Below are 27,242 nucleotides of genomic sequence, written 5' to 3'. Positions count from 1 at the left end.
CATCTGAAACCGTCTGTGGTTGAGGTGGCTAGTGTGTTTGATAAGCCTGTGAGCTTTACTATATAATGGAGGGAAGCTTACAACCACTGATTTGCTTGGCTGTCTGCACGACCCTCCGCATTGCTTTGTGATTGTGATTGTGAACGAGAACTCATGAGGGATATTCATTGAGGAGATAAAAAATAAAAGCTAATAAGGAAACATGGTTCCAGATAATTATTTAAACCATTTAATTGTAATGGTCTTCCTCTCATTTAATCATTTAAACCCTAAGATTTCATTGAGTTTGGTACATAAATCCCACTACAGTGACAGTATTGTAATGTCCTGCCTAGTGCCGGTGACTTTACTTTTTGTTCTGGCCACTAGCGCCTCCCACTCTGGATGTGCACGAGTACTCTTAAATTAAATACAGTATAAAATGTCTCCTACCAAGTGGTACTATTTACGTCCACCTGGCACATTATCTCAGTCAAAGATGCTTTTTATACCTTTTTTTTGGGGCATAGGCTTAGATTGATCTAATATGGCTCACCGTAAAACGTACAGTATTTAATTTATCCATAAGCATGAAAAAATGACACCCATTAAATCAAGATATGAAAATAAAGGAATGAATATAAAAGCATATATATGCCTATAATTCATTTAGAATTTCTTCATAAACATTCTGTCTATATCTCAACTGTCTATCTCTCTTCTATTCTTTCTTCCTATTCCCCCTCTACCCCCCCCTCTCCCCCGACACGGTCGAGGCAGATGGCCGCCCACCCTAGAGTCGGGTTCTGCCTGACGTTTCTTCCTAAAGGGGAGTTTTTTGTTACCATTGTCGCAATATTGCTTGCTCTGGGTGGATCTTTGTTGGTTGTAAAGTGTCTTGAGACAACTTGTTGTGATTTGACACTTTAATAAAATTGAATTGAATTTATGGTTTGATGAACGAGTACTCGTTTGCCTTGTCTGACCTTTGGTGGGTTCCTCTCTATGAGCAGATGAACTCGTACATCAAGAACCCCAAGATTCTGCTGCTGAAGTGTTCCATAGAGTACCTATACAGAGAGGAGACCAAGTTCACCTGCCTCGACCCCATTGTGCTCCAGGCAAGTATTTACAACGGTTTTGGTATCCACCACCAGACGGCGACGATATGCAGTATTGAGACAGGGAACTTCAATCTAACTGCAGTTGTCATCAATTAACCCTCTGTGCATATATATAATATGTATTTGATTTCACTTGGTCAGGAGCGTGAGTTTCTGAAGAATTACGTCCAGCGTATAGCAGACGTGCGTCCCAACCTGGTCCTAGTGGAGAAAACTGTGTCTCGTATCGCTCAGGACATGCTGCTGGAGCAGCATGGCATCACGCTGGTCATCAATGTCAAATCTGTAAGTTAATTAGTGTTAACTGATTTGAATAGATTATACAAAATTATAGATTTGAGTAAAATTTGATTTTGTCCTTTGTTCAATGGCAAAGATAGCACACCTACAAGCTCGCAAGAGTCGCAACACATTGCATCTACATAAGCTTGTAGATCAGCTATTCTCACGACGCCTTAAGTGGTTAATCAGACTAATTGATTTAGCCAATTATAAAAAATATATAATTTATTTTCACATTCTTTGATAAAAAAAGTTATATATATTTTTTCATTTAACTGTGCTTCTCGTTTATCAAATAAAATATAATTTGCTAAGAAAATAATCAATAGTTACAACCCAAACTTTTGCTAATTTTTGCTTTCTTTTTAGTTATTAGGTAATGTATGATATGCGCGCTAGGTCACTGTTGATTCATTCAGCTGTCTGTGTTCTCAGTACTTCTGACCCTCTGTGTTGTTTTGCATACACAGCAAGTCCTGGAACGGGTGAGTCGCATGACCCAGGGAGACCTGGTGATGTCCATGGACCAGCTCCTCACCAAGCCTCGTCTGGGCACCTGTCACAAGTTCTACCTGCAGCCCTTCACGCTTGCCAACAGTGAGTAGCACCTCTGCTCGCAGCACAATCAATTGTGCACAGTGCTTGCTCATGGTCCATTTTAATTCTTCAAATATATTGAAGGCAATTTTAGATCGACAGAGCGACGGCGAACTTGAGTGCAGCGAGAGGGGGAAATACACGCGAAACACAGGTTTTGCGGTTATTTGTTCAAAACACTAGTCACCTACCAACCTGTGATCCATTCATCTTTATATACTTATATGTTAGATTTCATACATGTCATGTCATGCTGCACTAGTGACTATGTTAACCAATGTAGATCAATCAAGAATCGCTCACCCTGCATCGTTTCCTCCTTTCAGATGAACTAAAGACCTTGATGTTCTTCGAGGGCTGTGCCCCACAGCTGGGCTGTACAATCAAGCTCCGCGGAGCAGCCGAATACGAGCTGGCCAGGGTGAAAGACATCATCATGCTGATGGTATGTGTGGCCTACCACTCGCAGCTGGAGATCTCATTCCTCATGGACGAGTTTGCCATGCCACCCAGTCTGGCTCCGAGCACCCCTTTCCCTTGCCTGCTGGAGGGCACCACAGCCGAGGAGGAGGGGCGCGAAGAGCATAAAGGGGGAGAGCGAGACGGAGAGGGCCAGGAGAAAACCCTCGTTTCTGGGCTTTGGTCGGATGGTTCCACCCTAGACGGAGAGATGATGTTAGGGCAGCGCGACAAGGAAAGGCCTGCCTCTGAGTCTTCCTCCAAGGATGACGATAAAGAGAGCCTGCATATGAAACTGAAGCCCAAGTCATCTTTGTCTTCCCCTGTCCAGGGAGACGAGGCCAGGGACATGGAGATCGCCACCTCCACCCCCGTCTCTAGCCCTACTCTGCTTGTCTCTCCTCCTTTCCTCATGGACGAGTGCTCCGAGTCCTTTATAAGAGGATCGGAGGGGGATACAGGGGAAGAGGGGAGCATAAGGAAAGGGGAGTCACTAGATTCGGAAGGGGCAGAGGGCTCTGAGACGCCCCCTCCCAGGTTGTTCCGGGACCCCCTGCAGGACGACACAGGGCTTTTCGTGGCAGAGCAGGTGGCCTCGTCCGACGACCGACTGAAGTCCATCTCTGCCGTCTTCAAGCAGGAGCTGAAGGACATCATCTTGTGCATCTCCCCGTTCATTACCTTCAGAGAACCGTTCCTCCTCACCACTGCTGGCCTCCGCTGCCCCAGCAGGGACTACTTCCCAGAGCAGGTACTCACCTGTTCCATTTATTATCTATACTATAATAGAGCGAATGTCTGAGTGTGTGTGACTGTGAGTGTGTGTCCGACCGCATTTTATCTCCTCATTATCTCCTCACTGCCTGCACCAATCGTTCCCACTTTTCACACAGGCATTGGCCATATGAATATGGAGGGCGTGACGGAGCCCTTTTTTCGATTTGACACATTAATGATTATTAATTAATTTATTAGTGAATTAAAAACGCACCCGGGTGCAGTACCCCCCGCAGCCACAGGGCGGCAAAACTCCAAGTGAATTGCATTTTGGGACCGTCACTGATTAATACTGGGACACAGTTTTCCGCGTAACTTCAGTTGTTTCGCCCGCAGTTACAGATCTCATCTTTCCTGCACCAGCACGGCCACGATCACAACGGAATGATTATCTATCGGGCTGGCTCTGTTGGATCACTTGATAGGCCCTATAACTTTTAACCAAACGTGGGTGAAACAGCGTGCAGCCGCGCACGTAAAGACTGCACGTGCGCACGCACATGGAGTGGACGGATTGATTGATATACCACAACAACCCTTGCTTAGCACCTCGCTAAAAGCGTGTGCGCAGGCTACTCTGAGGTGGCCACCCACTGTCGTTATAATAGGAACCTTCTGCCCTTGCCTGGCTGGATTGTGTGTGTGTGTGTGTGTGTGTGTGTGTGTGTGTGTGTGTGTGTGTGTGTGTGTGTGTGTGTGTGTGTGTGTGTGTGTGTGTGTGTGTGTGTGTGTGTGTGTGTGTGTGTGTGTGTGTGTGTGTGTGTGTGTGTGTGTGTGTGTGTGTGTGTGTGTGTGTGTGTGTGTGTGTGTGTGTGCGTGCGTGTGTGTGCAGACTACTTTCGCTTGAGCGTGTGTGTGTGTGTGTAAACTACTTAAGCTGTGTGTGCGTATGTGTGCGCGTGCGTCATCGCGTGGCCGTTTTCAGTTCGCTATAAACACAACACGAGATACAACTGTCTTGAAAATAAGCCACACACACACACAGCGTGAAGTGGCTACAGCGCACGCTCCGGTGAAAACGGCTAATCTACAAGCTCACAACATCACAGGTTGCAAAAGCCATGAGTTCTCGCAAGCCAAAGCTCACAATTGAGACCGTTTTGGACGCAAATCCACCTGCAAATTGGATCTCTGCGACTGTCCATAACTCCATATATAGGTGCATGTCAAACTGGGGGTCCTTGATACTTTTCAAATGGGGCTCTGTTGTCTAATAAGTGTAAATGTTGCGGTCCTTGCTCTTGCCATGAAAACGTTTCCCTACCATGCATTTGTAAGAATACTTTCATGTTATACTGCTGTTTTGATTCATAAAAACACACACACACACACACACACACACACACACACACACACACACACACACACACACACAAATATATTATACAAGTTGAAATATATCAGAACGGGTAAGGACTAGTTATATATAATTTGCTGACTGGTGGAAACCTTGTACCGGTATGTCTAAATTAAAACCATACCTTTTTTTCTTTTTTTTTTAAGATATGTTTTTTGCGGCTTACGCCTTTTATTGATTTTTTAAGGGACAGATAGTAGGCTGACAGGAAACGGGAGAGAGATGGGGGTATGACATGCGGTAAAGGCCGTGTCGGGTTCGGGAGTCGAACCCGCGGCACACCGCGACTGGATCACCAGTCCGGTGCCCAGACCGTTACGCTACGGCCTGGGCAAACCATACCTTTTTGAAGTAAAAAATGATAACCTGTGTTCCAATGGATTCAATGTAATTATTATTAAAACAGTTTCCATGTCATAGACGTAAAGACGAGCTTACCTTTACTCTGTCCAGCATGCCATAGCTGTAAAGGCGAGTTTTGTTTAATCCACGTCAATCGGTGATTGATTCGCATCAAATTAGCATTTTTAGCTAGCTCACGTCAAAACGGCACAAGCCGTCTTTATATGCATTATGGCTCATAATCGGTACTTGATCAGAGCTTAGATTGACTTTAGTTATGATTTAAAAAAACGGATCGCTCCGATAGACAGGCCCCATTTCACTACTGTGACCTGGCCGACTTTCACTTCCGGTTCAAACTGATGTAAACATCCGCTACTTGGGACATGTATTACAAATACGGGGTGCATCCATATTTTAGGCATTATAAGTCAAATCATGAATTGATATTTGCTACTACACAATTGTCATACAATGTACTTAACATAGACTCTATGTCATAGTGTATTAATTTATGACGATAATGAAATATGGACTTAGAGTGATGCTATGTAGAGCCATCTTGCGATTGAAGTTCTCACATAGTTTATTGTATTGTGTTGTGAAATCATTATATTGAACAGGTCCTAATTGTACCCTTTAGTCTTATAATTCCATCATGTGTGTCCTCTGTCCTGCAGGTGTACCTGTCCCCTCTCCTCAACAAGGACTTCAAGGAGCTGGACGGGCGCAGGAAACGGCTGCTCCTCAAAGACCCGCCCCCCTCAAGTCTGACCGGCGCCGGCCTGGCCAACGGAGGTCCGCCGCCGCGACCCGCCGTCATGCTGCCCAGCCACCGCCTCACCAGCACTCACATCGTGGACCAGCTGAGCGGAAGCCCGGACCTGGCCAAGATGCTGGCCGACTACCGGGCCAAGGGAGGCCGCATCCAGCAGAGGGAGGCCGCCGACCCCTTCAACTCGGCCAGCCCCGGCGGGCCCGCCGCCACCCTGCTCCAGAACAGGGAGCGGGACAGGGAGGGGCCCGTCAGAGCTCCGGTGAAAGCCGACAGTGAGGAGGAGAAGCCAGCAGGACAGAATGACATGAGCTGGGCCTCCAAGGTGTGACCGGGTTTGACAATTACGTACCTGCCAAATCATAGCTTGGGGGGGGTGGCATTTATTTGTCAAGCTGCATGTGTTTTGCATGTAGTTTTCTCATCTAGGGATGAAGAAACTCCTCTGGAGATGAGCAAACTATGTTATGTTAACCACGTAAACCCTATATACTTGGATGACCCCAGGGGTCTATGCTAGGCCGCTTCTTTTTGAGGGGCGCAAGCCCCTCTTATACCAAGCTTTCTGGGTCTGTGTGAACACAAACATTGGCTTGTGATTGGCTGATCGCCCCATAGCGATGGTTTGATTGGCTGAGCAAAGTACATATTGAAGATAAAAGTGCCAAAAGTGACATTTGTGATGATTTGATTGGCTGCTGAGCACAATGTGATATATGATGATAAGAGTGCCCCTCACTTCACACGGGTGTGATTTTTTTTCACCTTTACATCTCTTTGCTGAAAATAGCCGATCTACAAGCTTGCAACAGCCAAAATAGGGCACCAGAATAGGGACACTGGGGTTCATGTGGTTAATCATTTGCATGTTTAATCTTTGCTCAGCTGTTTGGCTGTGCATGCAAAAGGGAGGCTGCTTTGCATGTCGGGTGGATAGAAGTAGTTCAGAAATGATTCCACTTCATAAAGTCTTAAAGTCATCTGACCTGTACCCATCGTCTCATTCAGCCAGCACTGGTCTCAGTGTTGATGGCAGGCGGAGCCCACCACCTCATCCCTGATCTGAGATCTGTGAGGGACACTGTGAGTGGCATGGCGTGTGCTCTCATAGATTGTCATGATTTATTCTTTGCGTTGTTTTTGACATCGTTTGCTGGTTTTATTGTCTCCAGCTGGACTGTCTGACCCCTGTCAACCACCAGAGGCTGTGTGTGCTCTTCAGTAGCTCTTCAGCACAGTCCAACAACGCCCCCAACCCCTGCGTCAGCCCATGGTAAAGTAATGTACACTCACAGCATGTGGCATAATACTGCATCTCCATGTAGTGTCCTATTTCAATGGCTGCCTGAAAGTACATTTTCAATTAGTGTCCTTTTTTCTTAACAGGATTGTCACAATGGAGTTCTATGGCAAGAATGACCTCTCTCTCGGTGTTTTTTTGGAGCGATACTGTTTTAGGTGAAATACAATTCTGATATACTGTAAACACGACTCTTGAAATATACTTTAAATAAGTAAATGAGCTGTACAGTCACTAAACAACAGCCTGTACTTGAGCTAGTTTTCTGTGTTTGTTTCTAGACCATCTTACCAGTGCCCCAGTCCGTTCTGTGAAACTCCCATGGTGCATCACATCCGACGGTTTGTTCACGGTAGTGGTTGTGTGCAGATCGTTTTGAAGGAGCTGGACTCTCCTGTGCCTGGTTACCAACACACTATCCTCAACTATTCCTGGTGCCGCATATGCAAACAAGTAAATTCTAAGAACAATAATAATAATAATAATTTGGAGATTCTCAAGTTTATGGCTGCAATTGCAAATATTTATTAATTTAAGTGGTCACCGTCACACAAAAGTAATGAAAATAGATTATCTACAAACTCTCAATGTGTTGCATCGCAAAACGCTGTGAGCTTGTAGATTTGTGCTTTATTTCATTCGGAAAAAATATATATATCTCCCACAAAAAAAACCCTAGTTTTACTCGGCCTCTGTCTGTCTTTGTAGGTGACACCAGTGGTTCCATTGTCCAATGACTCGTGGTCCATGTCGTTTGCCAAGTATCTGGAGTTGCGCTTCTACGGTCATCAGTACACCCGAAGAGCCAACGCCGAACCCTGCGGACATTCCATTCACAAAGATTACCACCAGTACTTCTCTTACAATCAGATGGTGGCGTCCTTCAGGTTAGGGCTCATTTCATCCACTTTGTCCCCCAACTGTCTGTTCATCCATCCATCCTTCCATCCACACACTTTAGGCAATTTTAACATTCACTCTGTTTTCCTCAGCTATATCTCTGTGAGGCTGCTGGAGATCTGTCTTCCTCCTCCCAAGATCTTCATCAGGAACCTGGGACCATCTAAAGCCAACATGCAGCAGGACTTAAAGGACTTCTCTCTCAAGTAAGAGCCATAGTTCCCTGTTCCTTAGGTATCAGATATAGAACTCATGAATTCATAATTATATTAAATTCATACTGTGCATTGTTTTCAATTAAACAAAATCACACCCGTGTGAAGTAAATGGTGAAACTTCCAGACCTGCAGAAACGCGCCCAGTGGGCCGGGCCGGTTTCGGCGAGCCGCCCCGCGTCCGAAACGGTTGAGAAAGGACAGTTACCGTGTGGGGGTCCCCAGGTGGTCCCTCTACTGTACTGTCACTGTGTCAAATGTATTTATCACGTATAAATGTTTGTTAATACGTGCCATTTCTGAATGTTTTCCAAAATATCCTGGGAACCAGAATATTGATTTTGCCCTATGGTTAATTGACCGACAGAGTAACCCAGGTGTACCTGGCCATAGACGACCGTCTCACCTCACTGAAGACGGACACCTTCAGCAAGACACGAGAAGAGAAAATGGAAGACCTGTTTGCTCAGAAAGACGTACGGTTCTCCTCTCAGCACTCATCTGTATTAGCTGTAAAATGCTCTTTGTATCTCTTTGTTAATCAATTATAATAAATAAATAAACATCATGTAACAACATATAATCAATTAATACATTAGATAGATAGGTTTTTTTAGAATATAAAATGGCTCTTCTCCATTATTTGATTAATCCAAGTCCAACAACAAAAAAAGGATAGAACAATGGCTACTGAAATAGTGTCAGTCCTAGTCGGGGTAACGGAGTGGCATGTTTCAATGTAGATGGAGGAAGCGGACCTACGAAGCTGGATAGAGAAACTGCAGGCCCGCCTGCAGGCCTGTGGCCCGGACTCGCCCCAGCAGCTGCAGGTTGTCCTCGAGTCCGTTGTGATGAAGAAACAAGGACTGTGTGAGATGCTGCAGTCCTGGAATAGCAGGTTACCTTATATACATATTTTTTCTTCTTTTTTTAATTAAGCCATTTTTGACAGTTTTCTGTTTCTATGTCAGTCGTTCTTCGATTAAAAAAAAATAGCAGACCTACAAGCCACCGAGTGGCGCGCTACGAGCTTGTAGATCTGCTATTTTTCAATAGCTAAAGCATAACATAATGCTAACACCAAAAGGGGTTCCCGCCCAAAATGGGTTCAAAGAAATCACACAAAGTGAAGATGGCCACTCTTATCATAGATCACATTCCGTGCTCAACCAATCGAATCATCACAAATGTCATTCCGGCCAATCACAATTTGCGGCCTCACTTTAGTCTTCAATGTTTGTGTTTACACAAAGTCACAAACATGAAAAGCTGGGCCACGCTGCATAAAAGGACTGTAGCCTTATTCATGTGGCATGTGCCCCAGTTCTAACTATTCTGAGCTGTCTTCTGTCTGTCCTTCATGTCTCCAGGCTTCAGGACCTATTCCAGCAGGAGAAGGGCAGGAAGCGTCTGTCTGTCCCTCCCAGCCCAGGCAGACACAGACAGACCACAGCAGACGACAGCAAGGTCTGTGGAATGAACCATTCTTCCGTGTGTGGTTTAGCATTCATTAACATGAACTCTCTCTCTCTCATCCCTATTCTGGGCTTGACATAGTAGGCAAACATTCACAGAAAATAGTAGATCTACAAGCTCACAACGCAACAGCTTGTAGATCTACTGATTTCGGTGACGAGATTTCGTGTAGAGAGAAAAAAAACAAGCATGCTATTTTGGTGCTCGGACAGACCCAGGTGGCTGGGGGGACCAAATATAGGCCCCTGGTCAGGAGGTTGGGAAGGAACTAGGGATGCACCGAAATTTCGGCCACCAAAAATATTCGGCCGAAAATGGCTAAAAATGTATTTTCGGCCTATTCGGTTTCGGCTCAAATAGGCCGAAAATATATCACCGAATAGTCAAAACACCGGGTCGGTATAAACACAACACGCGATTGTCTTGAACGTAACCAGAGCGCTCCGCATCTACCTCTCTCTCTCTCCCAACTTCAGTCTCCCCCCCACACACACACACACACACACAGCGTCAAGTTGCTCTGTGCTGTGGCTGCGATGCGCTCCGCGAAATCTGCGAGCTCATCAACAGGTCCCAAAACATGGTATTTGTGAGCACCGCCACTGTCTATTCTTTTGTCGTATGACAAAAAATGCTCCCCAATGTCTGAATCTGTGAGTTTGCATGCAGGCTACGACGAACACTAGCAGTAGCTTGCTCGTTAGCTCCTCAAATCTGTTCCACCTGTGTGTAATCTCAGCAGCGCATTGAAGTGGGCACAGGCAGGGCAAAAGCAGAAGCAGAACGTCCGTGAACGTTTTGCTTAACAATGATCAGTTGTTCAGTGCTGTTTAACTTTGGCATATGTGATACTAGAGCCTAGAGAACATGCTAATATGGCTGCTAAATAAGAACGTTTTCCCCTATCAGCTAGCATGCTATTGTGTGTGTGTGTGTGTGTGTGTGTGTGTGTGTGTGTGTTTGTGCGTGCGTGCCCACACACTGTGTAGGACAGTGGTTCTCATAGTGGGAGTTCCAGCTAAATTATAGATAGTTAGGAAGTAAACCAAGTGGGGCCGGTCTGTAACAGAGTGCAAAAATGGAACCAAATACACTCTCAAAATTTACATTGATTTTTACAATAGAAATAAAAATAAATTGGGGTCCCAGAGATAGAAATGGGAAGAAAGACAGTCAGCTATACACAGTCAACATTACAGATTACAGTATCATTACAAGTACAAGGAATGGCAATGAAATCAAATTGTATTAAAAAGGGGGTAAAATATAAATTTTGAAGGAGTATTCATTTTTATTGTCTTTATTGTTAGTTACAACATGCCTACAATAACTTGAAGCATTTTTTTAAAGGTAATTGCAAAAAAGGGGCCATAATCCGATTAATCGTTTAAATAATCGCCCGATGAATCGATTATGAAAATCCATAATCATGTATTTTGCCATAATCAGGTAGCTTTACAACAAAGCTGTATTCGGCTATTCGGTATTCGGTTTTCGGCCAACTGTTTCCTATATTCGGTATTCGGTTTCGGCCAAGAATTTCCCTTTCGGTGCATCCCTAGAAGGAACCCATTTTTCTTTAGTTTGACAGTGCATTATTTGTCATTATGTCATCAATATTATATATTTCTTTTCACTCTTTGACAGACGAGCAACCTGGATTCTTCCCCTCGCAATCCCTCTCCTGTGGTGCAGAACGGCGAGAAAGGTGAGTTGGTCAGCGGGAGTCGCCACCATCTGCTCTCTGAATGGGGTTGTATTGCACATGTAAAGCACCCTGGATAAAGGCGCTATATACATTTTGTATTGTGATTCTGTTGTGTCCACGTTTGATTGACAGAGGACCGTCACCTCAGCACGCTCCTCTCCGGCTCCTCCTCCATCCTGCCATCACCGGGGGACCCGGGGGCCGAACCTCTCACATCTGGCCCCTCCTTCTCCGACCAGGACACCCTCAGCATCCCAGAAGGTATACACACACGCACTTCTATATCTTTTTGTTTTTTAATCTATAAATTATAATTTAATAAATTAATCAAGAATTATTTATCCCTATTTGGGAATTGACATGGCTTTATAGGCTAAACGTTTATTATTTTATTTAATTTTTGTTGTTGAAAATAGCAGATCTACAAGCTGAAAATGCTAGCTTACGTACTTCACTATTTTTGCATGACACCGTTGTGCGACAAACTATAAAATAACGCTAAAGTGGTTTATCGACTCGTTGATAATTTTTGATGAATCGAAAAAGCAATCGATAGAATAGTCACGAAGAAAAGCCCATGCAGCTTTATCTCTGCTTTTCCTGCTCCTGTTCCCAGATGTGTTTGATGGACACCTGCTGGGCTCCAATGACAGCCAGGTGAAGGAGAAGTCTACCATGAAGGCCATCCTGGCCAACCTCTTGCCTGGAAACAGCTACAACCCCATCCCCTTGCCTTTGTAAGTACACTCACTCAGTGGTGCCGTCAGGACGTAAAAAGTGCGGGGACATCTTGATCGTGTTGAGACAATACACAACGACTATTGCGCAGCAGAATGGAAACTGCCTCATGGCATGCACCAGCACCAGTCAGGAAAAATAAATAGACCAGACATAGTGCGGGGACATTCAGACCCAAATGACCCCCCCCCCTCCGGCGCCTATGCACTCACTCTGATACGACCCCATCCCCGAACTGATTTCTACTATAAAGGCTAATTTCTGCTACGCACAACAGGTCTTTGAATCAGGGCAATGAAAGTTGAGTTATATAGCACATTTCATAGAATAAAGGTAAACATTTGCACTTTTCCTTAAGAGCTACACACACACATGGCCAACAGGTCCTGACCTTTTCTGTGATGTTTTGCCAGTGACCCAGACAAGCACTATCTCATGTATGAGCACGAGCGGGTACCCATCGCCGTGTGTGAGAAAGAACCCAGCTCCATCATTGCCTTCGCTCTCAGGTAAACCTGCTCCTCTTCTCGGTCAAGGAGCCATATCCCCAAAAAACGCTTTGAAATTAAGGATGAGCAGTTTTTGATATTGTGATCTATGATATACATACCGGTGTATCTTTTCCTGGTTTTGATCACTTAAGCCTTTCAAATAATTCAAGAATAGCGAACTTTTCCGATCTACAAGCTCACACAACATGGTGCAACACGTTGTGAGCTTGTAGATCTGCTATTGTTGCTATTTCTAAAGATCATTTAACAATGAAAGAAGAAAAAAGGATATTGTCACAATATGATATTATGGTCAGAATATCGATATATTGCTGTATTTGTTCAATAATATTGTGATATTGTACATATCTCCCAGCCCCCTTTGAAAAACTGTAATAGTCACATTTACCAACCATATTTAGACATGCAGAATTATATTGTTGTCTCTTTCCCAACCCTACAGTTGCAAGGAGTATAAGTCTGCTCTGGAGGACCTGTCCAAGACCTTGAAGACGGGAGCAGACGAGACGCCACAGCCAATCACGTAAGGTCCCTGGGTGTTCTGTGGAACAGTTGGATCAAGTAGAACCTTCACTATTCGGCCGAAATTGCGGCGGGATATTAACATATTTACCATGATAAGTATCGTGGCTGCCGGGGCGTATATCCATATATCAACTTTTTATGTTCTTTCCTATAAAGAAATACTTGCAAAAATAAACAATCTACAAGCTCACAACATGTTTTTGCTATTGTTGTGTCTGTGGGTTTTATAAAGATTGAACCAAATGAAAAGCATTAAAGAGCATGTGACTAACTACAGTGGAGTCAAAGCCTGTAGTGTAAACAGCCTTTTGTCTTCTGTTTGCAGCGTTGGAGAGAGCCGAGTGAAGAACAGCCCTGCCAAACCCAATGACTCCGCCTCGTCCCGAAGCAGCATGGACGATCCTATTAGTAGGTGTCCTCTGTCTGGGTCAACAAGCACACAATGTGACCTTATTCAATAATCAATTGCAAAACAATATTTTAATTTATTTTATATTTAACGTTTAACCATCTAAGTCCTATTATATTTCATTGTGCTACAATTAGCTTAAATAGCCAATCTATAAGATGTGTCATCATGATGTAATGTGTTTTGAGATTGGCTTTTTTTTTTACCATTAAAAAGAAATGTGTTGAAAAGAACACTATTCAATAACACATTAAAACGTTTTATTTTATATTTACTGTAGCATTTGATGTAGTGTTTTCTTTCTGTTTTTTGCACAGAAGACTCCGACTCGATAGACAAACAGAAGAAGCAGATTGGGAATCCACATATTGAGCTGCGTAAGTGTTTCTCACTTTCTCACTCTAGTCGACTAATACTATGACAAAAACGAAAACTAAATGGAAACTAAATGAAAATTAAGCTATGATGACTAAAATTAAGACTAAATATATTGACAATTTCGTCAACAAATAAAAACTAGACTAAAATGTAAAAAAACTAAATAGCCGATCTACAAACTCACAATCTTGTAGATGGGCTATTTTCAGCAAGTGTAAAATCAGTCATTACGGCGACATCAAGGCCAGCCAAAATACATTTTAGTTGACTGTATCAGATCAGATAGACCAAAACTAAACTAACATTAAAACATTCGAGGTGACTAAAACTAAAATCAATTTGCTGTCAACATCAACACTGTAGTGCTAGTCTAGTCTCACTGTCCTGTTGCCGCAGTATCCTTTCAAGTCCTTCCAACTTTAAAAACATCCTGATTTCACCCACTTCGACGTCAACTCTGTCGAGGCGTCATGTATCAGGGCCTTGCTCATGTTGACCGCTTGCCGTTCCGCCCCTCACCCCCCCCCCTGTGCAGAGTTCTCAGACGCCAACGCCAGGTTCTACTGTCGGATCTACTACGCAGAGGAGTTCCACAAGATGCGCGAGGAGATCATGGAGAGCACGGAGGACGACTTTGTCCGCTCGCTGTCCCACTGTGTCAACTGGCAGGCCCGCGGGGGGAAATCCGGGGCCGTCTTCTATGCCACAGAAGGTGTTGTCTATTTATTGTCTGCTAAATAAGAACCCCTGTGCTCATGACCAGTGATGATCATACTATACATGGTTTGAAGCTTCGTTGAAGACAGTTGAGAAGCAGCTTAAGTGCCGTCACGAGCCATATTTATATGCATTATGGCTCATAATCTGCTCAAAATGCGATATTCTGCGCTTGATTAGAGCTTAATTTGACTTTGACTTGGGAGAGTTTTTATACAAAAACGTCTGGCACCAGCACCGACCCCATCTGGTGGCCACCCGGCAGAATAGCACTTAAGGTGCAACACATTACACTATGAGAAAAGCTCCAATGCTCGTTCAGTGGAATAGGAACGTGAAAAGAAAACTTGTTTAACTGGACTTCCGGTCAGAATAACAATGTCCATGTGTCCTGTCAGATGACCGCTTCATCTTGAAGCAGATGCCTAGACTGGAAGTCCAGTCCTTCCTGGACTTTGCTCCTCATTACTTCACTTACATCACTGGAGCTGTGCAGCAGAAGGTACCACAGAAGAAAATGTTTTTTTGCATGTCTTGTGCGCTTTTTGGGTGTACTATTCTATATTATTGTCTTTGCAGCCCAGGTACTAATTCTCATATTTGATGTCCATAGCGTCCGACTGCTCTGGCTAAGATCCTGGGTGTCTACAGGATCGGCTACAAGAACTCCCAGAATAACACGGAGAAGAAACTGGACCTACTGGTGATGGAGAACCTCTTTTATGGACGCAAGATGGCTCAGGTTAGACTCACCAAAAGACAGTCTCAAGGCATTGTTGATAACTCAATACTGATACTCATAATGCAATACTCAATTCATACAGAGCAACTTCACTCGAGATGGAGTGGGGGGGGGGGTGTGCATGCATGCATGCATTGCGTGTGTGTATGTGCACAAACCTGCTTACAGGAAAAATATATATATAAACGTCTCCCGAGTTTGAGCTTTCAACGTCACGTTTCTACCACTCCTACATCCACGCAGGTGTTCGACCTGAAGGGTTCCCTCAGGAACCGGAATGTGAAGACAGACTCTGGGAAGGAGAGCTGCGAGGTGGTGCTCCTGGACGAGAACCTGTTGAAGTTGGTCCACGACAACCCGCTGTACATCCGCGCTCACTGCAAGGCCATCCTGAGGGCCGCCATCCACAGCGACGCCTACTTCCTCTCCAGCCACCTTATCATTGACTACTCTCTGCTGGTGGGCCGTGACGATGCCACTGACCAGCTGGTTGTCGGGATCATAGGTGAGCGAGGGGACACATGCTTGTTTTCCAGTGAAAATCAGACGAGTCAAAGATATTATGTGACCAGATATAAATATGCTTGTAGATCGCCTAGGGCGAGATTGGACGAGATAAGGGTTTTATAATGTTTTCTTTTTTTTTTTTTTTTTTTTAAGATATTTTTTTGCGGCTTACGCCTTTATTGGTTTTTTTTAAGGGATAGAAAGTAGGCTGACAGGAAACGGGAGAGAGATGGGGGGATGACATGCGGTAAAGGCCGTGTCGGGTCCGGGAGTCGAACCCGCGGCACACCGCGACTGGATCACCAGTCCGGTGCCCAGACCGTTACGCTACGGCCTGGGCCTAATGTTTTCTAATGATATGAATAATTTTTACCGGCTCTTGGCAATGCTTCGCTTCCGCGTTGGCGACGTCATCCAATTTTTTTTTTATTGGAATTGAGCTCAAATTGAGGTGATCATACAAAGGTCAATAAAAAATCATCGCGACCTTGCTGGTCCGTTTCAGCGGTTGTGATCATAGATATTAAAAAAATAGATGCCTCATTGGCCGCGGCAGTTCGTTGGAGCCATGTGTGTTGAAGGAGGGGCGGAAGAATTTACAGGGGGAAATGCGCCGGAAGTGTGGAAGGCACGTTATGTCACGCTGCCACTCAAGTTATTACTGGCCAATCACAGCGCTTCTTTTCCGGGACTTGAAGAGCCGAACATGCGCTCTGTGACACACGCTCATGCTTCCGCGGGGCTTCGCAAGGAATCTCGGGAATGTTTTGCCTCCCCTTGAGCACATACGCTACAGAGCCAGAAAGGGCGTCTACGTTTATGTCTATGGTTGTGATCACAACGCATGCATCTAAGATAGTGCACCCCTGAAATGATTCCGTGCTACCGGAAGCACACAAAATCGCCTGGTGCCACTTCGTGCAGCTTGAAAACCCTGGCGCTCTGAGCCAACAGCACCATCTAGTGGCTGCTGGGGGAAGCGTTAATATGTATGTAAATGTCCTGTCTCACAGATTACATCAGGACATTTACATGGGACAAGAAACTGGAGATGGTTGTGAAATCCACCGGGATCCTGGGAGGACAAGGTAACACCTCCCCTGGCTAAAGGATGATCTTTAGAGTACTTAGCATAGCGCTATATGAATCGGAAGTATTCTAATCTTAAGTCTGCTGTGGTATGTGCCTCAACACCTTTTAATTAGAACATAGTATTAAGAGTTTTAACTGCATGAACCTTAGCATATTTCCTGGGGCAAACATTCTATGAAATCAGCAATGAGCTTGCTTGTTTCTTTGACCATTATATTAAATGTAATGCTCTCAAGCAGAGAAAGATTACAGATTTTGCAACTGATATTATGTGTTTTTTCAATGTATTTCTATCCACAGGTAAGATGCCTACGGTGGTGTCTCCTGAGCTGTACAGAGCCCGCTTTTGTGAGGCCATGGACAAGTACTTCCTCATGGTACCTGACCACTGGACTGGCCTGGGTGTCAACTGCTGAAAGACATAGAGCAGGGGCCTTTTCAGCGAGTGCATGTCTGAGTGCAACCGCATACACGCACGCGCGTGCGCGCGCGCACACACACACACACACGCACGCACGCGCACACTTTCTGAAATCGCCCTCTGTCTCTCGTGACACAAATATCTAATGCCTTTACAGAGGACCTCAGTACTTGATCATTCTTAACCATAACCACGCTGGACTCTGTAAATGTTTGAATATTATGCAAACTAAAGCGTGGCCAGTGTACTGTTCAGTATCATTCCATAGTAACAGTGCCACTTATCACTATAAAATAGGTTTTTATCAGTTGGAACACGTCAGTATTATGGGGAGCTTATTTATCACCCTCTGGAAACACGGTGTATTTCCAATAAAGGGTACTTTGTTTTATTTGTGCCATTTTTCAAACTGCTTCAAGATGGCACTGAAAAAAAATCTTATGGTTCTAGTTTGGTGAACAAACTAATGTAATTTAAAGTTTGTAAATGTACAGAGATTATGTAATTATTAAAATATTATTAACAATGCTTTGTCAAAGTTTTCAACCGTATTTTCTTCTTGTTACTGTGGAATAGCCTACTTAGGTTTTTACATGGATGCACAGTGCACTTGCAGCAATATCACAACAAAATAGTGCTCCTCAGAACGCAGGTCTCCACCAGGTCAGGAACGTTTGTTGTGGGAATGCATTGTTTCAATTGTTTGGAATTGAGTGATCATACAAGTACTGTAGCAGTTAACACTTACTGTATGATGCCTAGGACGTCCACACACGTCCTATCAAATAAAACCGCGGGTGCCTGGGACGTGTGGACACGTCGTTTGGTATTTTTTATCTGTATAAAACGGGATCGCTAAAATCCATTTTTTGACAGCAGCCATTGCTATACAGTCGCCATGTTGCCATGTTTGCTGTTCTGTGTCACAAAACTTCTCTGAGAGACAAAACAAAGTTTGGTTCAACTATACTAGCAGCAATACATAATTGTTCTATGAGCAGGCCGGGCCTGGCTGTAAACAAGTTCTTGAGCTTATAGTCCAGTTACCCTGGCTAAACATAGTAACTTTGCTTTGCTTTGCTTAGCGTCAACATAAAACAATTATGTTAGATAACATTCACTTCGTTAATGTTACCAATAAAGCTATATATAGCCTATGTTTTAGGCTATATATAGCCTCTTGTCTTCTTCAAGAGGAGAGGCGGGAAGTTTCGAGGGATTCACACTGCAGTGACTGACGTCATCGTGCAGAGTTGCATTCAGGAATAATGAAGTGAAATGATCATTGCTTGGTGTAAACTGTAAATGAAAATGAGTATCGGGCTTGCTGACTAGCTGAACATTAAATATTATTCGCTAATTGCAGGGCAATGCAATGCCAAACATACACACACCACGAGAGGGCAGTAACAAACAGCTATAGCTTTTTGGCTTTGACTGATTGATTGATTTAAATATGTATTAACAGTTTGCAGAATTACAGTACATTTCAAGCACAAACTCAATATAAAAACTGTTAACTGTGAGTGGACGACCCAATTAAGCATTACACTTGTTTACAAGAGGGTCCACCATGTTCAACTCATCAAAACATTTAGAGACGTACAAATAGTGTATACATGTATAATAATGTGCCTTCGGACTGTAACAAAGTCACATAGGGCCTATATATGCATCTCATGAAATCATTTTATGTAACTATCATCAATATTTAATATCAATGATATTTTGTTAGGTGTGCTGTGAACAAAGCACTAATATAACTCAGCCTTTTTTCAGCCTTATGTCACAATTTACACGAGACGTGCAAGGTAAAACAGAAATAAAATAGCCTTTTTTTTGACTGCTTCAGAATGAATTCCGGTATGAAGCAGAGGGCCGTATGGGCCACACTTTGGACACCCCTGCCAAGCCATACAGCATGCAAGCAGGTGTAACCCGGTGGATATTTATATAATGGGTATTAACCTGGTGGAACTGTGTTTTATTTTGTAACATTGACTGGTGCTTTTATTTTCTATGGGTCTGTGTATTTTGGTCAAAGCTGAATTAATGATGTCATTATTGTGTAAATTATAACTTGCCTAGTGTGATTGGTAGATGTGGGGAATTGGGTTAGTTTCAGAGAACCGGAGTCAGTGAGTGTAGCCTACAGGTGCCTGTGATTTCCAATCAAGGAGAGAGAGAGGGAGAGCGGAGCACAGAGGCTGTGTCCGTTTTGCTGTGTGATCTAAAGTTTTAACTTTACGATGTAAAATAGTATTTAGCTGTAGTTTCTGTGTGTGTCTGCTCGACAACTACAGTGAAGCTGGATGTAATCACGTGTGGACTCGGACTGAACGTCTACACAACGTTTTATACCGTGATATGCTGCGTGTGAAGTGATTATCAGTGCTTGCTAAATCAGCGAGGGCAAGTGACTTTTTTTAGCCGCACGTCTCACTAGCTCAGAGAGACGTTGTTTGGGCTAGAGACCGTCAGCCTTCAAGTCTCTGCTAACGTCGGGACGGGAGGAGAGATGTTTCTGCGGTGAGCTGCCTGCCTACCTGCATGCTCTGAGGACATTCTTCTGCTGTTCTTCGTTTGGACGTCGGGACCGGTTTGCTGCTGGAGAGGAGCTCTGAACTGTTGCATCACCCACAGACACTCGTCACACGAACGAAAGGTACATTTTTATTTTCCTGGCTTTAGGAGAGTGAAGTAAGGGGCCATTCCGTTTTAGGCCACAACGCACCCGAGCATCTACAGGCCTGCAACGGGGGTTATTAGTGATTAATTCCTTATCGTCAGGGTGTGTAAGGTGTGAAAGGTTGTGGGCCCACATTTAAGTATTACCAGTTTCCATTGTTTTCATTGTGGTTGAAATCAAAAGTTCTTTGAACAAAGTGTTTTTATTTTATTTAAGGTAATCCACCGGGTTATTGATGGCCAGGTGCTTGTAGGCTTGTAGGGGCTTTTTCCAAGTTGTTGATTGATTGAAATATTTATTAACAGTTTGCAGAATTACAGTACATTTCAATCACAAACTCAATACAAAGACTGTTACCTGTGTGTGGACGACCCAATTAAGCATTACACTTGTTTACAACAGGGTCCACATTGTTCAATTCATCAAAACATTTAGAGACATACAAATACACTTCTATGTAGCTAAAGAACAGAACAGGAATTCATCATATAGGAAGCAAAAAGGGAAAAGATACATATACAGTGAGGGGAAATGGGGGGGGGGGGGGGGGGATTCAGATTTTACAGAGGCCAGTTTCGAATTGTAGGTGCCCTTTGAGAGCGGTTTTGAAGGAGTCAAGGGATTCACATGTCTTAATGACTGTTGGTAGGGCGTTCCACATTTTTGTGGCATAGGAGCGAAAATAATTTAGACCCTTGTTTGTGCCGAATCTGGGTTGTACATAGTTTGTTGCACTCCCTCTGGTGTTGTGGGTGTGGACTTCTTTTACATTAAGTATTTAGACAGGTACATGGGTATCTTGGTGGTGTATCGAATCTTGTGGACCAGACCCATTGCAAGATGCTGTACTCTGTCGTCGACCCTAAGCCATCCCAGCCTGTCAAAGTGGGCAGGGGTGAGGTGGGTTCGGGGGGTGAGGCCAAGTAGGAGCCTGACCAGTTTGTTTTGGGAGGTCTGGAGCCTTGTTTTAAGGGCCTTTGAGGTGCTGTGGTACCAAGAGGTGGATGCATAGTCAAAGAAACCTTTTACGAGGGCTCCTGTTAAGGTCTTCAAGGTGTTTTTGTTGACCAGTGAGGAGATCCTGTAAAGTAATCTTGTTCTTTGATTGACTTTTTTGATTACGTTGGTGGCCATTTTATCACCGGAAAGATTGGCCTCCAGGATGGAACCTAGGTAGGTAATTTCATCTTTTCGTGTGATAATATTGTCACCCAGAGTTCCCCCAGCAGCTCATATACCTGTCTCCTCTTCAGCACAGGCCAAATTGTTCTTGGTGAAGTGCTCCTTCTCCTGGTCTGTGATGGGACTGCAGGATCAATATACAACTAGTGTTTTTTTGGGAGTATGTCTGCAAGCTCATAGGCTACTTGAATTCATACTACCTTCTGAATTAGGTTTCCTCCACACAATCTGTTTAGGTCTACTTGCTTCACAATTCACTTTGGTGTTTTGCTCAAATTAATCATTATTTGAAACGTGTAAAGTGTGTATACAGTCTGTATAACATGACTATTGTATTAACCCATTTAGACCCGAGTTAAAAACATTCACTTTGAAAGAATATATATTCAAAGATTTGCGCCACATTTTTACGATTTTTCAAAAATAGCAGACCTACAAGCTGTAGATCTGCTATTTTTCAATAGCTAAAACGAAATGCTTGCCCCAAAACACTCGTATGTACACCACATTCTTCAATAAAGGCCAGCATGAATGTCAAAATCACTTGGAAAATGGTTTAATGATGTTTACAACAAAAGAGAACTGTACAGTTTACAGTAAAAGATCTTTATATGTGTATAAAAACAAAACAAACAAAAATACAGCAGACAAATGCATCAAAAACTATGTATCCTGATTCACATACTTAAAATTCTACACAATCGTTCAGTTCTATGCGCCCCCCCATGACTGGAGGGTTTTTAATGTATTCGGATCAGAGAAGTGTCCCCGTTCCCCCCAACCTGGTCTGTCAGGTATTAAGCAGTGTTGTAGTCCATATAGTGGAACCCAGGATTCCGACAATGACATAATCATGTCACAATGAGTGTCCGAGATCCTAGCGTTCTAGTGACACAGCTGATTCACAGACTGTCGAATCAGAATATAAGGGAAAAACAATAAAACAGGGGGACACATTCCTGTAGTTTTAGCCCAAGCCTCCGAGTGAGTAATAAATGTTTGACAGAATTCAGTTCTTGAGATACACAAACGGAAGTAATATGTACATGTTTAACTTTTTTTTTTCCTTTCCTATTCTCGTTATTCTCGTTTTTAAACCATAAACGCTTGGGCTGTGAATTGATATCGCACACATGACACACTCAAAACATACAAAAATACTATATCTTTAACCTACCAATAGTAGACAGTTCTGCAATTAGTTCCATGCTGTGACAGAAAAAAGTGATACAACAAACCAACAAGAAGTTAAACAGATTTTTCCCCCCCACTTTAGGTTTTTCTCAGAAATATACCAAAATATACATCTAAGCTTTGGAATTACTGAGGCTAGGACTAAAGCCAGTGCTGGGTTTGTCTCTTAATACACAAGCTGTGGGATGAAAGCAAAAGAGAAAGAGAGACAGGAACAGAGTTATATCTTTGGTATCTGTATTTGTCAAAAGTTAAAATATTTGGATTTTTGCTTTGGGATAGATAGCGCTTGTGAGTTTCCTACAACCTCACGTGGAGTTAAAGCATTGAACAACGTGCCCACTGAAGCCCGGCGGCCCAGAGAGCACACGACCAGCGAAGACAGTCCAAGCAGAGTGAAGGACTGTGATGCATATAGTGTCACACACAGCTGATCAAAGTCAGAGAAGAACAATGTCAAAGATACAAAGGGAGGACAGAGGGGAAAAGCGAGCACAGTGGTGAGACAAGGACATTTCTAGAAACCACAGAGTGTGTATCGAGAAGACAGCGCTGCATCATCCGAGGAACTACAGTGTACGGATGAGGAGACAGAAGACAGACGCACTGTAATGCAAAAGACAGAGGCAGGAGCATTTTTCATATGTATCATAGCAAACAGCACTGATGACAGACAGACATGTAAGTCCTGAGCATTTACAGTGTGCACAGGATATCAACCCTCAACGTGTATTAGCAAACATCACCCAGCTACCACCGGATTGGAACATTTAGTGATCCGTCAGAGAAGCCCACTTTGGCCATTGCCAAACTCTACCAATCCCCACCCACAGGCACTGACGCCACTGCGCTGACAGGGCTGGTGTGTGATGTGCGTACACATTGCAAACACTGTTCGTCATACAGAAGCCTACCTAATTCATCCTTTAACCAGCATGTGTATCGCTTGTGAATCTATTATTTTTGGCGTTTATCGTGGTTGGGATTACATCTTGATCAGTGATGTGGGAAGAGGTAAGAGCTGGCGTGGCCCATATACAATCACTAGAAGTCTTTGGTTAATGTTAACTTGTTACCACAGGAGAGAGCACTAGACAAAAAGGAGCTGTGACACCACACCTGCGTTGGGACAAGACACGCACATACCTGTACCGGCTCACAATCAAAACAAAGACACGATTGTCAAAATCATAGAATTTCTTTTAAACAGAAGACCCTTAAAGTGTACAGGTAACTACACTACAATGTAAAGTCAGTTTCTGTTCAAAAGACACAGCCAAAATATATTTTCAGATGGGGCCAACTTAAAAAAAAGAAATTGAAATAAAATATACTAAATAAGTTATACATCCAAAGGTTTGCAATAGTCATTGTGCCCTGTGAGAACATTGTGAATGGTAACAGGCTGAGGACAGAAAAAAATAGACATTCATTCATTCTTTGTACAAGTATGTAACATGTCTCCCCCTTGTGGCGGCGTTTCCCACAACACTTAAAAACAAAACAAAAAAGAAAACAAGACAAGTGGGCTTCTCCAACAATGACAATGTGTTTCGTTTTGTTTTATGTTTTTTGTTACTTTTTGTATTATTTGTTAAGTAGATTAAAGCAAGTTTTAGTTTGAAATGAGGTATACAACAGCTTGCACGTGCGTTACTGGTGCTCCACACTCGTTCTTTTCCTATTAAACCAGCAAACCAATGTGGTGGGTCAACCTACCGGGCAGATCAAAGGAGCAAGGGTCTACTCTCACTGACTCAACTCTACTCTTCCCACAAACTTTGGTTGCGCCATTGTAACCCAAATCAGTTCCTGGCAATGGACTGCTTGGAGGCTTTGGGGAAACCACTCCAAAACACCAAACAATAAAAACCGTATTCTCATTTCTTACTTCCATTGTTTAATTCTTATTTGGATTTTTCTTTTAAACTCACTGGAAGATGGGAAAGAAAACCGACCATAATGTTTTGCAGACCATCCCCCCTATTCACTCGCTTTGACACGAACACACCACATACAAGCGCTCCTGCTGGAATTGAGTAATTAGTAAAGCTTTTCTTACAGGTATTTTCAACCTGTTTTGAGTCACACCTAAAATTCTAGCCACATAAATCATGCCAGGACAGCACACACTGAAAATGCCCCAAGTACACTGTATTGTTTCAGTGAAAACAATGCACCAGGCGAGCTCAAAGCTAAAGCCAAAGAGATGTGACCCTCTCGTTTGCTCTCACACTCTCGCCGGCCACAATAATGCTACAATGCTCTTGTCTTCTATGTAACGATAAGGCATAAATGATAATGTTAATTATTACTTTTGTCAAACTAAGAAAGCCAGTGATCTTTGCCCTCTCACACACGATACAAAACAATTAAAGGCATAAAGTAATATATATATATATATAAAAACAAAAATCAAATGATTGTTAAAGACAGCACAGCAAATCAAGTCCACAATAAATCAAACAAAAACAATCCCCTCAAAAAATCTATTAAAAGACTAAGATCGGATGCGTCAGAGTCTCGTTTTCCTCACAACCACAGAGACCGCTGAGCCCCCTCCTGTTCCAAAAGACCCCGTCTATACAGAAGAACAGACACAGGTATCAGCCACTCACACCCACAAGGCGTGGTCACGGTTTCTTTTTTTTGTTTTTGGTCTCGACAGTTTTTCCAAGATTGCCGTTTTGCAATCGGAGAAGGACGTTATTTGTGGAGGGGGGGCGTGGGAGTTTTGAGTACAAGTATGGTAAACACTACATTCAGTCTTGATAACATACCGGTTTCAAATATAAAATATGAATATCTTACATGTGTTGTGTATATATATATATATTTATATATAGAATTAAGAAAAGATTCCATTTCTCTAATTCTTAAGTCGTTCTCAGATAAATATTTCAGTAACATCTCTTGGTGCCGATGGCTACTGGTTGGCCTTTTGCTCACGCACTTCCAACCTCTTAAGTAATTACAAACAGCACTAAAACAGGACTGAGTTTTCCACCTAGCTGGAAAGAGAAGGCTATTACTTTGGCAAGAAGGACCACAAAATAATATTTAAACCTGGAAATACCCCATAAATAGTAGTACTAGAAAATAGCAGTAGTAAGGTTGTCCTTTATCGTGTATGGTTAATTAGCCTGTCGCTAAGTCCCACCCAAGCCCGTTCTTGGCCAATACCACGTTAGAAACGGTTACTAGGTAGGATCCTGGTCAAGCTTTCAATGCTGGTCAAAATGGTTTTGCAGTGTCAATAAATATATTTGCTGTACAGCATGTGTGGGTTTGTTTTCTTACCTTATGAGCAAACTAGTCCATTCCATGAATTATTTCGCTCCGTTGTGCAGTTTAATAGTAGCCTACATATTAGAAATAAAAATAGGCTCTCATTGACTTCCATTGCAACGGGGAAACAACTCTCAAACTCACTCTTTTAGAACACTAAGCTGATTATGACCGTTTATGACAGGAAAACTCAGGCGGTTTTATTTTTAATAAAAAATAAAAAACATGTTTTTGTTTTGACTTCGGTGTTGCCACATTGTGTGAGAGATATAAGCCAACCCACCTCCAAAAACAAGCCAACTCTTAAAGCCAAATCAAGAAAAACAAGCCAAAACAAACACAATATGACCATATATAATCCTAATAAAAATATTGTATGCATTTATCATTATAAATACTATGTAGGCCTATGTCTATGATAATTAATGTTTTGGTAATGTATTACAGTACTAATTATTAGCCTTAAGCCAAAAGTAGCGAGAAAAGTAAACAAAATAATGTATCTGATTCTGATCTCGTCCACTTGTCGCAAACACCATACACAATTTTGGACGTGTTTGAGGGAGACGCTTTAGGAGAAATGTCTGGGACTGCAGCTGGGTGCATCTCAAACAGCATGGCGACTTGTTTACAAACGATCGAGGAACACCAGAACGCTTCACTGTATATCTCCAACCAATATAGTTACTTTATAAATCTATCAAAAGACAAATAAAACGGCATGAGTTTTCCTGATGTCATAAACTGTCAGAATCAGCTTATGTGCTAACTGACTGATTTTGAGAGCTGTTCCCCGTTACAATGGAAGTCAATGAGAGCCTATTTTTATAGATACTACTAAACTGCACAACGGAGCAAAATAATTCATGGAATGGACTAGTTTGCTCATAACAGGTAAGAAAACAAACCCTCTTTCTGAGGTCCACACATGCTGTACAGCAAATATATGTATTGACACTGCAAAACCATTTTGACCAGCATTGCAAGCTTGGCCGGGATCCTAACCTAGTAACCGTTGCTAACGTGGTATTGGCCAAGAACGGGCTTGGGTGGGACTTAGCGACAGGCTAATTATTATCAATTTTGAAATGGCGAGCCAGACAGTACTTGTACATTCTACAATGTTCTACAGATAGACATTTCTAATTGTGAACTTTGTGTTTAAGTGCTGCTGAGGTATATTCAGTCAAAAGTAATTCCAACAATACAAACAAGCACATAAAAAAGGATAATGTGGACAAATGTCACTGCTTACAGTCTCTGTAAGCAGTGATTTAATAACCTGTGGCTATTAATAGGATGACATTGGAAGCAGTAGAATGGTGCTACTTTTTTTTCGTGGGGGTCACTTTATCATCAAGGGGCAGTACAGTGGGTAGCACACGGGTCTACAGGGCTTAGCCGAACTGGTTAGCTAAGGTGATTTGGCAGGTCTGAATAGTTCACAGCCAGAATTGAGTAACAACACATCTTTCCTGTGACATGCTATTTTAAAATTGGGTCACAGAGGATGGGTATGTGATGTTTATCTATCTGATAATCAGTGGTAACATTAAA

General features: G+C 43.0%; 1 protein-coding gene across 10 annotated transcripts in view; it reads left to right on the top strand.

The window, feature by feature from the left end:
- Positions 1 to 17,859, top strand: part of pikfyve (phosphoinositide kinase, FYVE finger containing) — a 36,491-nt gene extending 18,632 nt beyond the window's left edge. For 5 of the 10 annotated variants that reach the window (XM_083776644.1, XM_083776641.1, XM_083776643.1 and 2 more), the window contains 27 exons: positions 993 to 1,100; positions 1,245 to 1,388; positions 1,856 to 1,982; positions 2,309 to 3,192; positions 5,598 to 6,017; positions 6,701 to 6,775; positions 6,865 to 6,965; positions 7,079 to 7,150; positions 7,274 to 7,445; positions 7,701 to 7,879; positions 7,985 to 8,098; positions 8,475 to 8,583; positions 8,851 to 9,005; positions 9,478 to 9,574; positions 11,231 to 11,291; positions 11,424 to 11,552; positions 11,908 to 12,028; positions 12,443 to 12,538; positions 12,984 to 13,064; positions 13,392 to 13,474; positions 13,793 to 13,852; positions 14,389 to 14,565; positions 14,969 to 15,072; positions 15,184 to 15,312; positions 15,556 to 15,817; positions 16,833 to 16,907; positions 17,212 to 17,859. In XM_083776644.1, coding sequence (XP_083632770.1) covers positions 993 to 1,100; positions 1,245 to 1,388; positions 1,856 to 1,982; positions 2,309 to 3,192; positions 5,598 to 6,017; positions 6,701 to 6,775; positions 6,865 to 6,965; positions 7,079 to 7,150; positions 7,274 to 7,445; positions 7,701 to 7,879; positions 7,985 to 8,098; positions 8,475 to 8,583; positions 8,851 to 9,005; positions 9,478 to 9,574; positions 11,231 to 11,291; positions 11,424 to 11,552; positions 11,908 to 12,028; positions 12,443 to 12,538; positions 12,984 to 13,064; positions 13,392 to 13,474; positions 13,793 to 13,852; positions 14,389 to 14,565; positions 14,969 to 15,072; positions 15,184 to 15,312; positions 15,556 to 15,817; positions 16,833 to 16,907; positions 17,212 to 17,327 — 4,251 coding nt within the window. In that variant the 3' untranslated portion in view covers positions 17,328 to 17,859. The remainder of the gene's footprint in view (positions 1 to 992; positions 1,101 to 1,244; positions 1,389 to 1,855; positions 1,983 to 2,308; positions 3,193 to 5,597; positions 6,018 to 6,700; positions 6,776 to 6,864; positions 6,966 to 7,078; positions 7,151 to 7,273; positions 7,446 to 7,700; positions 7,880 to 7,984; positions 8,099 to 8,474; positions 8,584 to 8,850; positions 9,006 to 9,477; positions 9,575 to 11,230; positions 11,292 to 11,423; positions 11,553 to 11,907; positions 12,029 to 12,442; positions 12,539 to 12,983; positions 13,065 to 13,391; positions 13,475 to 13,792; positions 13,853 to 14,388; positions 14,566 to 14,968; positions 15,073 to 15,183; positions 15,313 to 15,555; positions 15,818 to 16,832; positions 16,908 to 17,211) is intronic. The other 5 variants (XM_083776639.1, XM_083776647.1, XM_083776646.1 and 2 more) reach the window with 2 other exon arrangements.
- The last annotated feature ends 9,383 nt before the right edge of the window (positions 17,860 to 27,242 follow it).

This window comes from Protomyctophum parallelum (assembly GCF_964188405.1).
Source record: "Protomyctophum parallelum genome assembly, chromosome: 11".
Lineage (NCBI taxonomy): Eukaryota > Metazoa > Chordata > Actinopteri > Myctophiformes > Myctophidae > Protomyctophum > Protomyctophum parallelum.
The sequence above is the reverse complement of the archived record's forward strand: the minus strand, read 5'-3'. Positions and strand labels throughout refer to the sequence as shown.